This window comes from Monodon monoceros, unplaced genomic scaffold (genome assembly GCF_005190385.1).
Source record: "Monodon monoceros isolate NGI ecotype Baffin Bay Population unplaced genomic scaffold, NGI_Narwhal_1 Super_Scaffold_5, whole genome shotgun sequence".
In the NCBI taxonomy this organism is placed as follows: domain Eukaryota; kingdom Metazoa; phylum Chordata; class Mammalia; order Artiodactyla; family Monodontidae; genus Monodon; species Monodon monoceros.
The window spans coordinates 100,376,959-100,391,859 of record NW_021703782.1 but is presented as its reverse complement, the minus strand read 5'-3'; the positions used below and the strand labels follow the sequence as shown (position 1 = coordinate 100,391,859).

Genomic DNA, 14,901 nt, shown 5'->3' with positions numbered 1-14,901 from the left:
CCATGTGCTGGCATATGTGGAGAACAATTCTTACAATTCCTATGAAGCAGGATCTATTATACCCCCTCACCTCAGAGCCAAGGACACGTTAAATGACTGCCAATTTATGCAGCTTCTGAGCGGCAGGGCAAGGACTGGAAGCCCCCAGGACATCAAGTTCAGAACCCATGCCCTTGGGAATTCCCTGGCGGTCCAGTGGTTAAGACTCGGCGCTTTCCCTGCTGGGGCCCAGGTTCAATCCCTGGTGAGGGAACTAAGATGCTGCAAGGCAAAAGAAGAAAAAGAACCCATGCCCTTAACCACTGCACTTCCCCGCCCCAGAGCCACGAGGGGCAGGGCAGAACCCAACGCCACCAACACCAGCAAGGTGTTTAGAGTCAGTGATTCCTTGCCATGTGACACCTTCTCCCTACGCCTTGGTTTTGATTTATACTCCATCGGCCAGTCCTCCCCAAATACGTACACAGGTCGTTAGTTCTGAATATTTAAAAAGAAGTCTTATCAACCATCCTTCCGGGAACGGGCAAGAAGGTGCCAAAACAGCATGCTGGCACCTAAAGAAACAGCGGCCAAACCATCAACATCCTCAACAAGATGTATGTTTCCCAAGCACGTGGCTGCAGCTTGATTTATGGGGCCCATTAAGCTAGTCTAAGAGGGAGCAGACGTCTCAAGGCGGGAAGGCCTTGTCATCTTCATCATCACATATTTCAATAATCATCTCAATCACAGAAAAGAAGGCACCGGCCATTTCCTGCGCTTGCAAAGGAAAGGAAGTGAAATTGTTTGCCTCCATTCAATTAGGTAATTAACTAGACAATGCAAAGAGAAATTCCAGCAAGGATATAAATACTTAAAATCCCTGCACTAGTTAGTGAGGAGGATGTCAACAACAGGATCTCTGGTGGAGGGGAGGCAAGGGCAAAGAGGTGTGTCCCAAGCTAAAAACAACAGCAGGCAGGCGGCAGTTTTTAATGACAGGCACTTACCCTGAGCCAGCTCTGTGATAAGCACTTTACCTGCATTACCTCACCCACGCCTCAAAACAACTCGGTGACGTGAGGGTCACTATTATCCTCGTATGACACATGGGAAAACTGAGGCACAGGCAGTGAAATGACTTGCCTGAGGGCACACGATGGAAGTGACAAACTGAGCTCTGATTTCAAACCCAAATCTTCATCCATACCCTTCCTCTGCCTTTTTAATGGCGTGCCCAAGATAAAGGGGCTCTAGGGATGTACAGGTCTAAAGGGGGAAACTGAGCCAGGATTGGACATCGCCACCCCCCCTCCCCAAGTGTCCTGACTGCCAGGCTTGGGGCCTCCCAGCTGACCGGGCTGCAGGGCTGCCACAGAGACCCAGGCAAGCTTGGGAGAAGTGATTTTGCAATCCTGTCTGCGGAAACCAGGGCAGCCGCCTCCAGCACCACTTCCTCCAGGAAGCCCCCCTGATATGTCACCCTCCCCACACCAACCTGTGGCCTCTCCAAGACTGGGCATGCTTTCTCCCTAGGAGTGGACCCCGGAGGTTCTCAGGAGGCAGGGGGGAGCCGAACCTCACATTGGTTTGAATCTCTCCACCCACCCCCTTCACCCAGCAGGGCTGCTTCAACATACACTCACCTCAGCAATTTAACCGGCAAAAACAAGCTCTAGTATAATATGAATGCTGTGCAAGAGATAAACTTCCAGCATCTTAAAGAAATCTCTTCCTCTATCATACCTTTTCTCTATTCATCCCTATAGCTCACTGAAAAACCCACATTCAAAAACCTTTTTGTTTGGTGGATTTGAGTCACCCTGTATCTTTACAAGAAAGAATAAATAAGTAATTCATATAGTCTCTTTATATCAGACTTTTCCATACCCAAAACTGCCTTCCCAGAGGCAGTAAGTTTGGAAAGGGCATTGGCCAGAGTATCCCAAGACCAATGTAAAGTTGACTGAGAAGGCCCTCAGTAACAATAACGCAAATAGTGATAAGTAAGAACAAAATCACTAGCATTTGTTACGTGTTTACAAGGCACAGACGTTGTACTGTGTTCTCTGGCTCCATGTCTAGTTTTAGCCTAACAACAACCCTAGGAGATAAGGATTATTATTATTCCAAATTGACAGATGAGAATACTGAGGATCAGAGAAGTGAGGTAACTTTGTCCAAGGCCACAGAGCTGGTAGGTGGAGCAGCTAGGACTCCAATCCAGGTCTGTTTAATGGACCCCAGACTAGCCCCTACCCTTAGCCTCTCCAAAATACCAGGCCCCTCTGGGGTGGGAACAAGCTGCTTGCCTCTTTCCCCACCTCCCACCCCAAGCCCAGGATTCAGCAGCCAACAACAGACCCCTGTTCCAGATCTGAATCAACACAGTATTGGTCACTCCACTCAAAGGGAAATGACCCCAGCAGCCATCCTGCCTTAAAGGCACCTTCCGGTAGGGGAGGGGGGGAGGGCAGGGGAGGATAGGAAAGGAATTAACATCAAAAAAGCCAACAGTTACAGGGGTTGGAAAGAGACAGGCCAGGAATGGCTTGATGTGCCCTTTCCTCCTGGAGCTTGGATACAGCCGTACCTGCTCTCCTCTGTTCCCCATCTCTGACTGCTCGTGGCCAGTGCTGGACGGGGAATATGGGGGATGATGTCAATCTAGGATTCCTCATTCACCCCTTTCCTGCTCCTTACTTGCTTAATCACACCTAATTTCTTGGTATTTATGCTTTCACAATCCCACAGGAATTAGCCCAGCAGCTGGAGGGCAGAGAAGCACGGTGACTGACACCTCGAGCTGTGGAGTGGGGAAGATTTTCATTGAAACTCTACCTCTGCCCTGTCCAAGCTGGGTGACCTCCTCTCTGGGCCTCAGCTTCCTCCCCTGCAAAATGGACATGATAACAGGACCTCACGGGTCTGTTGTGAGAATCAAAGGGGCTGATCCTTGGAAAGTCTTGAGCCCAGATCCTGGCTCATGGGAAGTACTCAGAAAGTGTGAGCTGCCAGGAATGATTTTTACAGCCCAGGGAGGTCCTGCCTCTTGCACAGAGCCAGGATGAGACAGAACAAACACTAAAACCAGGTTCAAGCTGTCTCGACACAGAGCCACTCTCCTGGAATCTGTGAGATGGCACAGTCCAGGAGCTTGTCATGGCCCAGCAGCTTCCAGGTCCACAGTTCACAGGCCAAGTACAAAGTCCCAACCCACAGGTTTGTTTTTCTTATACACACACACACACACACACACACACACACACACACACAAAATCGACAAGTGGCTCAGAGTGAAAGTTCCCAAACCTTGGCATCCTCCCCCATCCCGAGGTGAGTAGTGATCTCATCCCTGTGACTAAGCCAATGCCAAGAGCCCTCGCCGGGAACCCACAGGCTTGGCGCTGCTGGCTCCCAGCCCCAGGAGGGGCCAAGGCTGCAGAACCAGGATTCACACAGAGCTGGGAATCCCTGCGCTTGGAGCTCAGAAGCAGAGTGGCTCTGAAAAGCACAACAGTGTTGCAGCCAAAGCCCAAGACAGGGCTGGAGATCGGGTCTGAGTCCCAGCAAACCCAGGCCTCTGTCTGCCCAACTCTAAAATGGGCGGACGACAGATTTTCAACGGTCTGAGAGATCTGGTTTACCTCCCATCCTGCCCACCAGGGTCTCCCCCTATCTGGGGAAAGAGCAAAGAGCTAATAAAGGTATGGGTTAGAGGACAAAGGGCACTAAAATGTGTGGAAGGAGAGCCTGGTGGTCTGGGAGCTTGCCAGGGGCAAGGAGGCACTAGCGCAGCCTGTAAAAGTTTCAATGAATCAGGCCAGGAGAGAAGAGCCTTCCCTCAACTTCAGCCACCGCCTCCTCCCTCTCCTTTAATTCCTCCAACCACGGCAAGGACAGATAGACAGACAACCAGGAGAACCTAGACTGGAAACAGGAAGAAGCAGAGAAACCCAGATATAGACTTTGCTCCAGAACCCAGAGGCAGCAGAAAATGAGAGTCTCCCTCCTCTACAGTACAGGTTCCAGAAGGAGATGTGGAGAGGGACAGGGTGTCTTCTGAGGATTTAAATAAAAATCTGCTCTACCGGGACTTCCTTGGTGGTCCAGTGGTTAAGACTCCACGCTTCCATTGCAGGGGGTACGGATTCCATCCCCGGTCTGGGGAACTAAGATCCCAGATGCCGCGTGGCACAGACAAAAAAAAAAAAAAAAAACCCCGCCGCCTCCCCGCCCCCCCCACCCCGCCCCGGCAAAAAAAATCTGCTCTACCAAACACCATAAAAAGACACCCACAGCAAACCCGGGGGAGCACGCCATCACACGGCACTTTTCTTTTTTTTTTTATATATAATAGTGTTTATTTATTTTTACTTGTTGACAGTTTGCTTTATTTATTTATTTATGGCTGTGTTGGGTCTTCGTTTCCGTGCGAGGGCTTTCTCTAGTTGTGGCAAGCGGGGGCCACTCTTCATCGCGGTGCGCGGGCTTCTCACTATCGCGGCCTCTCTTGTTGCGGAGCACAGGCTCCAGACGCGCAGGCTCAGTAATTGTGGCTCAGGGGCCCAGTTGCTCCGCGTCATGTGGGATCTTCCCAGACCAGGGCTCGAACCCGTGTCCCCTGCATTGGCAGGCAGATTCTCAACCACTGCGCCACCAGGGAAGCCCCACACGGCACTTTTGATAAAGCATTAACTGCTGTGCTCTGGAATCCTCAATGGCTCCCCGTTGCCTACAGTAACATGTTCACGTGCCTTATTATGACATTCAAGGGGTCCGACTTGGGGTCTCAACGGTACTTTTGTGCTTCACTCTCATCACTACCCCCACCTCCCCACACACTCCCACTCCAGCACTTACAGGCTCACACTGCCCCCCAACCCCTGGGGCCTTGATCCAGCCTGCGTCTTCCTTGCTGTTTCTTCGCTTAGTAATCTACCCCTATTGTTTCAATCAACCCCCTTCCCTCCTGTAGCCTGTGGACTTTAGACTTTAACTGGGTTCCTCGCAGGGGGCCAGGGAACAGACCTAGGTTCTGCCACCAAATACAGAGCACAGCCTCAAGCAGAAATTGGGTGCATGCCTCCACATGCTCCTTTATAAAATGGGCAGCCCGACCTCCACCCACGTCAGCGGCTGCCAAGCCACTCGAGTGAGATAATGGAGCCAAAGGGCCCTGAGCAGCCTCAAGTCTGACACAGACCCGAGGGATTAGGATGCCTATTTTTAACTCCCCACATCCTGGCCGAAAAGCAAATCCCTCACACACCCTGCAGATCCCTATCAGGGGGCCAGCGGAGCCTTTTGGGAATTCTCTCCTCGCGGAAGCAGCGCCAGCTTTGATGGATGGGAAAGGCTCCGAGATCGCGGCTCCATCCAGAGCCAGCTTCCATTATGTCTGGCTGGGTCCTCACTGCGCCGTCAGACAGCCATTTCCTGGGGGACTCAGTTGTCACATATTCTCCAGCCAGTGACAGTCAGACAGGGTCACCAAAGATGCTGAGAGGGACCATTCACTCATTTACTTATTCATTTACCTCCATGCTCCCTCCCCTCCCCCTCTGAGGAGGTGCGACCTAGGGTGGCCCAGAGGAGTCAACCCTGAGGCACCTGTGCTAAGATGCTCAGTCCAGGGGCAGAGGCGGGGGTGGAGACAGGTACACTGAGAAAACAAAAGTGAGCAGGACATTCAGTAACAAGGGCAGCATGGGAGGTGACAGGACTTCAAGGGCCCCTGCCAGCCTCTAATCGGGCAAGGGACTTGGGCAGCATCTGAACCTAAACCCAGACTATCATCGATCTCACTTCTCTCCCTCCAGCATTCCTTGAACCTTACCCCAAGATGGGTCTTCAATAGCTACCGTGACCTACAAGGAGATGGGAGCTCCCTCCTTGGGGATAGAGAGCTCCTCCCTGGTCACCTGGCCCAGCTGTGTGGGTGTTGACTAAAGCCTGCTCTCCTTGGTCCCCCCTCGGCCACCTGCTACCGCCTGAGGTCACTCTCAGCAAGTGATGCTCGCGGGGAAGTGACCCCAACACAAGAGCCTCATTCCGAATGGGGAGCCGCCACGACGGAGGGCCTCTTCCTGGTTCAAAAGCCCTCGCTGAAAGCAGGGACAGGCAGTTTCCCTGGAGATCCTGACTGCAAAGAACTGCGCATCCCTAGAAAAGTCAAGGGAATCCCTGGGTGCCTCTGGGGCCATGTCTCTGGGCCCCCAACACAATCCGCAAGACCTTGCAGACCCTTTGTAAATACTTTACAAACTCTCTTCTGAATTCTAGAGAATCAGATGAATCTTGGCTATGCTGCTCTGAGACCTGAAGTACAGCCTGCAGGCAGGGGAGCTGACAAGGTACCCTTTTCAGACCTGGTTCCAGGCCTCTCTGTCTTTGATGCCACAAAGCCAGAACAGACTTTCTTAAATAGCAAGAATGAGCCAAAGGAGGCAGAAAGTCTTTCCAAAAACCAAAGCCATCCCTCCATGCATCCCTTGGCTGGAGCTAGCTTAACCCACAGCCCAGACAGACAGGACCCCCACCTGTTTGCGTGGGGAAGCGGGGTGCAGGGAAAAAGCTCTGAGCCAGGAGCATAAAAACCAAGCCCGATTACAAGCCAGTCCAACTCTACAAGGCTTTATGAGCGTTTACTAGACCAAGGAAGGCCCTCGCCAGGCCCCACCCACTCCGTGGGCACCGAGATGAGAGATGAAGCCAGGCCTTGCCCTCAAGAAGTTCAGAATCCATCTCTGGAGATGGACAAGCTGATGACAAAGTGTGAAGCAAGGGAGCTGACAAGAGCTACAAACCAGAACCGCACAGGGGGATGTCTCCCCCTGAGCCATGAGACTAGCAGCAGTGACATTTGTGCCAGTCCCGGAGGGGCAGTTAGAATTTGGGCAATGAAGCAGTGGTTGAGAGAGAACATACAGGAGTCACAGTTGGAGCTTGAAGAACAGAGAGAGAAGAGGCAGGGAGGGAAGTGGGAGGAGGCCTGGGGCCCTGATGGCCAGGCCAGAAATCACGGGTTTGATCCCGTGGGAGGGTGACAGGGAGCCACCCCCAGGGAGGGAAAAGGAGGCATGATGGACGGGGAGCAGAGGGCAGGTGGCTGGCAGAGGCCGCGGTTGACAAGGGCCTGCTTTAGGAAGCCAGGCTGCTGGGAGCCCGCCCTGGGCACGGAGAACAGGCCACTGGAAGCCCTCAGTCCTGACACAGACTCCAGTTGGGAGGGGTTGGACTCAAGGAAGGCTGGGGACGCCCCATGGAGAGACACGCAGTGGCTCAGGAGGTAGATGAGAGACTATGACATTCTCTTGGTCTCTCGGCCAGGGTTGTCCTGGGCTGAGAGAGGGGCTCTACTGGGGCCCCAGCTCCCCCTCAGCTCCCATCCACACTCCCAGTCATTCCCACCATCACCCTCCTGCAGTGTTCAGAGTAATCCACCTCACTCTGCCCCGGGCACCCTCCTGCTGCCCCCCACCGCACCCCAGCTCCCCAAGGGCCCCGGACACTGAGCCCACAAAAGCCCTTCCAACTGGTTTCATAACCAGCCCCAGGGCAGCACTCTGCTCTCCAACCCCACCCAACAACTCACCCATGCCCCGTGTCCATCATGGAACCCCACGCCCTGCCCCCGGAAATGCAAAAAAACAAAAAAGGTAACCTGTGTATGTCAAGGTTGGAAGGAATCTCAGAGATCTAACCAAACACCCCCCCACCCTTTCTAGACAAGGAAACTAAAGTTTTAAGGGATGACCAGCCCTGCCCAGGATCACACAGCCCAGTGGTGGCCCAGTCAGAACCCAGGTCTTCCAGCATCCGGGTGAGGACTCTGGCACCAAAGCCACGACCAGGTGGGGCAGAAAACAATGAGGTGTGGGAGGCAGCGCGAAAAAGACCTGTGCTTATTGTCAAGGGGCCTGGGTTCAAGTTCTGACCTTACCATCTCCCCCATGCACCCAGACGGTAGAGCTTTGGACGTGTCACTGTAGCTTCCTGGACTCCAATGACCTCTTCCGTAGAATGGATGTTTACTAATTCGGTGCTTTCAGGAGATCAAACAGGATAAAGGTGAAACAAGTGCTCTGTGCACAGCAGGGCTAGGAGGTTGGGACTGGGACCCAGCCGACGCTGGTGCAGGCGATCCCCGTACCCCACACCCCTCCTGGCACCAGCCCTACCCAGCCAGCCGCAGCTCAGCTGTTTCTCTAGAGCTGCCCACGGACCAGCAGAGCAGCCCTCCAGGGAAAGGATGCATTTCCACTGGATTTAAAACACCAATGCAGGGCTTCCCTGGTGGCACAGTGGTTAAGAATCCGCCTGTCAATGCAGGGGACATGGGTTCGAGCTCTAGTCTAGGAAGATCCCACATGCCACGGAGCAACCAAGCCCGTGCGCCACAGCTACTGAGCCTGTGCTCTAGAGCCCGCGAGCCACAACTACTGAGCCCACGAGCCACAACTACTGAAGCCCGCATGCCTAGAGCCCGTGCTCCACAGCAAGACAAGCCCGTGCACCGCAACGAAGAGTAGCCCCTGCACCGCAACGAAGAGTAGCCCCTGCTCACAACAACTAGAGAAAGGCCACGCGCAGCAACAAAAACCCAACGCAACTAAAAATAAATAAATAAATATATTTAAAAAAAAAAAACAACACCAATGCACACCTGGCAGACCTACCCCACTCCCCTCCCCAAGAAGCTGGAGCACAGCACTTCCTGTCTGGGAGATCAGAGGCCATCATGGGGCCATGGAGGAGGAAGGGGTGTGTGTGGAGGGGAGTCCTGCCCACCTGTCCGGGGTCCCCATCACCCGTGCTGAGAAATCTGAGCACCAGAGCTTCATCCAAGGTGCACCAGTGCTTCTAGAAAGCAGAGGCCAGATGTCTGGGGAGATGGGGGTGGGGGGAGGGATGACGAGTAGGGCCATGCACATCCACTGTGGCAGGAGAGGCCTCACCAGGGCACTCTGTCCTCCTAGGGCCTGCCCCATAATGTGTGACATCCACCCAGGAGCCTTCCACAGCCCATCACAGACAGCAGTCACCCCGTATACTGGGGGTATAACATCTTGTCCCAGGAAGGGAAAGTAACCAGCTCAAAAGAGTGAAGCCAAGGGCTTCCCTGGTGGCGCAGTGGTTAAGAATCCGCCTGCTAATTCAAGGGACACGGGTTCGAGCCCTGATCCGGGAAGATCCCACATGCCGTGAGCAACTAAGCCCCTGTGCCACAACTACTGAGCCTGTGTTCTAGAGTCCGCGAGCCACAGCTACTGAGCCAGTGTACTACAACTCCTGAAGCCCACGCGCTCTAGGGCCCACGCTCTGCAACAAGAGAAGCCACCGCAATGAGAAGCCCATGCACCACAACGAAGCGTAGCTCCCGCTCACCGCAACTAGAGAAAGTCCGTGCGCAGCAACAAAGACCCAAAGCAGCCAATAAATAAACAAGACTTGAATTCAGATCTCCTGGAACCCACATGCCACATTCTTTCCCTAAACATACCTTGGGGCTGTGGTTCTCAAACTGTGCTGTGCATGAGAATGGTCTGGGGAGTTTTAAAAAGGGCAGGTTCCTAGGTCTGGAGTAGAGGTGAAAGATCTGCATTTTAATAGGGGCCCCAGGTAATTGTGAGAAAAGCACTGCCAGCAAACACCACAGACTGAGACATACACACACACACACACACACACACACACACACACACACACACACACAGTGTGTGGGCACAGTGGACACGCATGCCAGCACAGGACAGAAGCAACGATAAAGGCAGATGCTAGTTTTGGGATGCAGCCTAGCTCCTTATGTGTTGTATGACCTTGGGTAGGTCTCTTAACCTCTCTAAACCTGTTTCTTCATATGTAAAATGAGGATAAGAAAAGATTCCACCTCATGGGGCTGTCTTAAGGCTGCACAGAAATAGTATGTGTAAAAGCTCTCAGTACAGGACCTGGCATATAATAAACACTCAATAAATGGTGCTGTGATCATTGCCAGACTCAGTTCAGTGTGTTGAACGCCTCAGGGAAGGAACAGAATGCCAGGCATCAGGGGACCACAGTGAATAATTGAGCCAGTAAGAGATGCCTGAAGGGTTGTACTAGAACCAGTGGGTAGAAGTAACAGGGACACAGATTTCTACTCCAAACAGGAAGAATTTTTTAACAGACTGGAGTTGCCCAATCATGAAACCAGCTGCCTAGTGGGCTGCCACTCAAGGATCCCAGCAAAAAAGATTAGATGCTCTCCAGGTGGAGATGCAGCTTCGGGGAAGGAAGAATAGGGATGGGGTAGCTAGATGATCTTGAAGGTGACTTTGGCCAGGTTCTACAGGTCAGCCCCTCTCCCTATCATGCTGGTTAATTAGTGCACTTGCACTTCCCTGATATTTGCAACCGTAACCACCAGGCATCCAAATGGGATGGGAAGAGATCAGTGGTAGACAGAAGGCCTTATATCTTCCGAATAATCCATGACAAGGAGGGGGATGGATGGGGCTGTCTTAAATCTGAGGCTTACAAACCCAGTGAAATCATATGCCTTGGAGAGTATATGCATCTGTCTACTTTTCTCAAAAAGGCTGGTTAAGAGGGGCTGGTCCACACCAACTTTTGAGAGGAGAGGAAACTGAGTCACAAAGGGTCTGGGTCCCTCAGGCAGCAAGAAGGCCCAAGCTCCAGGATGCAGACTGGCAGCCCAAGGCTGTTGTCCTATGAGCCAGATGCTTTCCATGCCTAACCTCACAAAAGCCTCACCACATCCCCCTGGGGTGGGAACTTTGAGCTCAGAGAGGTTAGGAAACCTGCCCAAGGACACACAGCTAATGAACAGCAGGGCTGGGTTTTTCCGGGCTCCAAAGCCTGTGTTTGGTATGTTTTTAACTCTCAGGTGTACCGTCTTAGGTCAAGAAAACAGAAAGGCATTTGGCTTTGACATTGAGGGGAAATAAAGATGATCATTAAAAAGGATGATCCTCATACCACAAACCTGTGACAAGCTACCTGCCTATCCACCCTCAATCAAAATTAATTACCCCCCTAAGTAGCAAAAGAGGGCAGGAGAGGAGAGGCGCAGTTTCCATATGACTCAAGCCAGACAGCTCAAAAGAATAGACCGTTCAGAAACAAGAAAAGCCCACGGTGTTCCTACCAGGCTGGGGACTGGAACCTAGATGGCTTTGGTCCCTGTTCCCACTCTGCTTGCTCAAGATGTTTTCTGGAGGGTAGGGTTCCAGGCAGCCCAGGAAACAGAAAAGAGATCTCACTTCAATAACCCCGCCCCCCTGAAAATTGAGGAGTGGCTACTGGTTGAACAAAACAACACCCAAAACTTGGGTGCCCCGGGGTGCCTGGCTCTGGCCAGAGAGGAGTGGCTGCCCAAACATCAACCCCCAGGAGTAGATGAGGAAGGTCCGAGGTTTTGGGAGACAACTTGGAATTGTTAGGGTTGGGAGGCTGCAGAAAGCCCCCAGCCAACCCCCACCGGCTGCGAGCCCCAGCTGGGGCTGCCTTCCTTGTAACACCGCGCGGTTCTCTCCCAAGGACCCAGCTGTCTAGAGAGGCGCCCAGGAAAGTTTAAAGGGTCAACTCACCACGCAAAGATCCTCGCAGCATAGGGGGCTGTAGGGTAGAAGAGGGGTAGGTAAAGCAAAGTCGCAGCCCACTCCTCAGTCAGGCACCACTATACCACCCATCAGGGTCCCCAGATCCCCTCGAACCCCGGATCCCTCTAGGACCCCCGCAAGACCCCGAGGCCCCCTCATACGGACTCGCGGGGGCCTAGCTCTTACCTCTACTCGCCAGCCTGGCCGCTGGGCTCTGCCATCCCAAAGGCACCGGAGCCCGAGCAGCACAGGGCCAGAGTCACGAGGCGGCGAGGTCGCGGGGCGCACGAAAGTTTCAGTAGCGCCAGCCAGGCGCAGCGGAGCGGAGCCGGCCAGGCAGGCGCTGGACCCCGCCAGGCAGGCGGCGGACCCCGCAGTAGCGCGCTCTGGCCGGCTCCGCGCCTCCGCCTGCGCCGCGGTGCTTGGGCTCCCGGGCTCCCCCGGCCACTCTGCCAGCCCAGCCCCGCCAATCGCAGGCCCCGGCACCCGCAGCTCCGCCCGCGGGGCCCGGACAGAGAGGAGGCGGGGAGGGGAGGGGAGGGAGCGCACCTGTTTGGCCAGTCGACCCCACTACTACCCGCGCCGGCCGGACTGGGCAGCGCTAATCCCCTCGGTTCGCGGCACAGGCTCCTGGTCCCCTCTTTTGCCCCGGATCTGGGCCGGGCCACACGCCCACTCCCCTTCCCCGGCTCAGCTAGCTTGCTGAGCCCCTCTGTGTGGCCGGACTGTGCTCTTTTCCCGGGATTTCAAAGGTAAAATCCCAGCTTTAGCCCAGGGACTATGCAGATACCAGACTGAGGAGTGGGCTGCGATTCACCCCTCTTCCACTCCACACTCTCCTCTCCCGCAAGGATCTTCGCGCGTCCGGTGACCTCTTAAACTTTGCTGTGCGTCCCGCCTTGATCTCCATCCGCGGGGGCCGTGGGCTGATGCTAGGTCCAGAGCTCCGGGAGAGGACGGCGGTTGGGGGGGGGGGGGCTGGGGGGCGTCACAGGGAGGGCACCTCCAGCCCTTCCATCAACAAATTCTCCACCCCATCTGGGTTCGGGCAAACATCTCCAGAATGCTTGCGATCCGTTTCAGCAGGTTCCCCTACTTCTCTTGGGGTCACAGTCAAAATTAAAGCTGGACGATTTTACTGTCCCATAATCCAGATAGGAAGACTGAGGCCAAGGGGAGGCAAAGGCTTCTCAAACGAGGTGGCGAGACTGCGACTTTTTGCGAACCAAAGATGAGCTTGCAGAGAGCGCCTGACTCTTCTCCCCAAGCCCTGCTTGGGTTCCGACGCCTGCATTCACCTTCCTTCGGCCACGCCCCCCCCGCCACGGACCCAGGGTGGGGAAGGAGAAAGAGGCGCCAGCAAGTGCCTGGGAAAAGCGAGAGGCGCGCCGGCTGCGGCCCGGCCTTACCTCGGCAGTAAAGCGTGTCCTCGCAGAGCGCGCCGGCGGGAAGCCCCAGCAGCGGCAGGGAGGCCCAAGCGAGCGCGCGGGAGGCCGCGCCGCGGGCTCCCATGCCGGACGGCCTCGGCCGCTCCTCGGCCCGCGGGCCTTCCACCCTCCGCGGCACTTGTGGGGACCACGCTGTGCCCGCGGCCTCGGTCTCGGTTTCGGGGGTGGGACGTGGGCCAGGCCTGGGGTGGGGACTCCCGGTGGGGTGGGACTGTCGCGGCCGGCTCCCGGCGAGCGTAGGTCGTGCTGGGCAGGACGCTATTTTTAGCAAGAGCTGCTCTCCCAGTTGGACGGACAGAACCAGTTAATTCGACAGTTCAGGAAAGGCCTGCACTGGGAGCTCCCCGGAACGGCAGCCGCAGCGCTGCTGAAAGCTGATCCCTCGCATTCCTGCCTCGGGAGGCGGGAGGGCGGGAGGAAGCCTCTAATTCCTGAGGGAAGCCGGCATCCTCTCTCAAGGCAGCTCCTGGGTTCCAAGGGCACGCCCAGGACAGGGCTCTCTAGATGGACTCTGAAACCCGCGGGTTTTCCTCCTCCTGACCCCAGGCCTCAGACTTCCCACAAAATGCCCACCGGAGGCCCCACTCTCCCTACCGGTCTCCAGTACTGGGAAGAGCCCCCCAGAAGTGGGATGTGGCACACACACTTCACTCAGGATCTACTTGCCGAAAGAAGGAAGGAAAAGTGAAAATTCTGCACCAGAAAAGCTGGAGGATCAGGTAGAGGTCTTCAGAGCCTAAGCAAAATGGGATGGACGGTAAGGTGGCTTCGAAATCCTACAAGAACACCTTCTGTCTGTGTGACCTTGGCAAATCACCTCACCTCTGTGTGTCAATTTCCTCTCCTGCATAAGGGAGTCTCAGGAGCCCAAGAGACTGAGTGTGAGAAAGTCTTTGCAAACAAAAGCATCATGACATGGATGTTCATGTAATGAGTGATGAGAGGGACACAAGGATGAATAAGACATGGATCTGCTCTCAGGAAGCCACTAGCTCTTCTAATTCAAGGAGGTGCTAAGAGCCTAAAAAGGTACAACTTGACCGTATATTAGCCCAAGGATAGATAAATAGGCCAATGGGCTAGAACAGAGGCTGCAAAAATAGACCCACACATATATGGAAACTTCATATGCGGCAGAGGTGGTGCTGCAGGCCACTGGGGAAAGGGTGGACTTTTCTATAAATGTTCTTTTATGGAGCAATTGGATGTCCATGTTGAAAAAAAAAATGAGATGGAATCTCTACCTCACACCATGCATAAAACAAAATCAATTCCAGGTGGATTAAAGAAACTTAAATGCAAAAACTTTTTAATAGGGAAAGGTTTCTTAAAGACACAAAAGGCTTTTGAGCTTAAAGGCTCAAACTATCAAGAAAAAGATTGATACATTTAATTAAAGAACATAACTCCTGTTTATCAAAAGAAGACATTTGGAACATGATATCCCAAACATACAAAGATCTACAAATCAATTTTCAAAAGAAAACTGGATCAAAAATATGAACAGGGGGGCTTCCCTGGTGGCGCAGTGGTTGAGAGTCCGCCTGCCGATGCAGGGGACACGGGTTCGTGCCCCAGTCCGGGAAGATCCCACATGCCACGGAGCGCCTGGGCCCGTGAGCCATGGCCACTGAGCCTGCGCGTCCGGAGCCTGTGCTCCGCAACGGGAGAGGCCACAACGGTGAGAGGCCCGCGTACCGCAAAAAAATTTTAAAAAAGAAATAAAAAATATGAACAGTCAATTCCAAGAAGGGGAAACATGAATGTCCAATAAACATATCAAAAGAGATTCAGCCTCACTCTTAATCAGGGAAATGCAAAATAAAGCCAGAGGAAAGTGCCATTTCACACCTGTGAGATTGGCAAAA

At 54.0% G+C, this 14,901-nt stretch overlaps 1 protein-coding gene across 3 annotated transcripts in view; it reads right to left on the bottom strand.

Moving 5' to 3' along the window:
• The window catches only part of DAB2IP (DAB2 interacting protein), a 165,807-nt gene extending 152,634 nt beyond the window's left edge, over positions 1–13,173 (bottom strand). The window contains exons 1-2 of one of the 3 annotated variants that reach the window (XM_029201677.1): positions 11,772–11,988; positions 11,574–11,601 (exon numbers count right to left, since the gene is read on the bottom strand). In XM_029201677.1, coding sequence (XP_029057510.1) covers positions 11,574–11,595 — 22 coding nt within the window. In that variant the 5' untranslated portion in view covers positions 11,596–11,601; positions 11,772–11,988. Of the gene's footprint in view, positions 1–11,573; positions 11,602–11,771; positions 11,989–12,994 lie in introns of those variants that run through there. The other 2 variants (XM_029201672.1, XM_029201679.1) reach the window with 2 other exon arrangements.
• Positions 13,174–14,901: the final 1,728 nt, after the last annotated feature.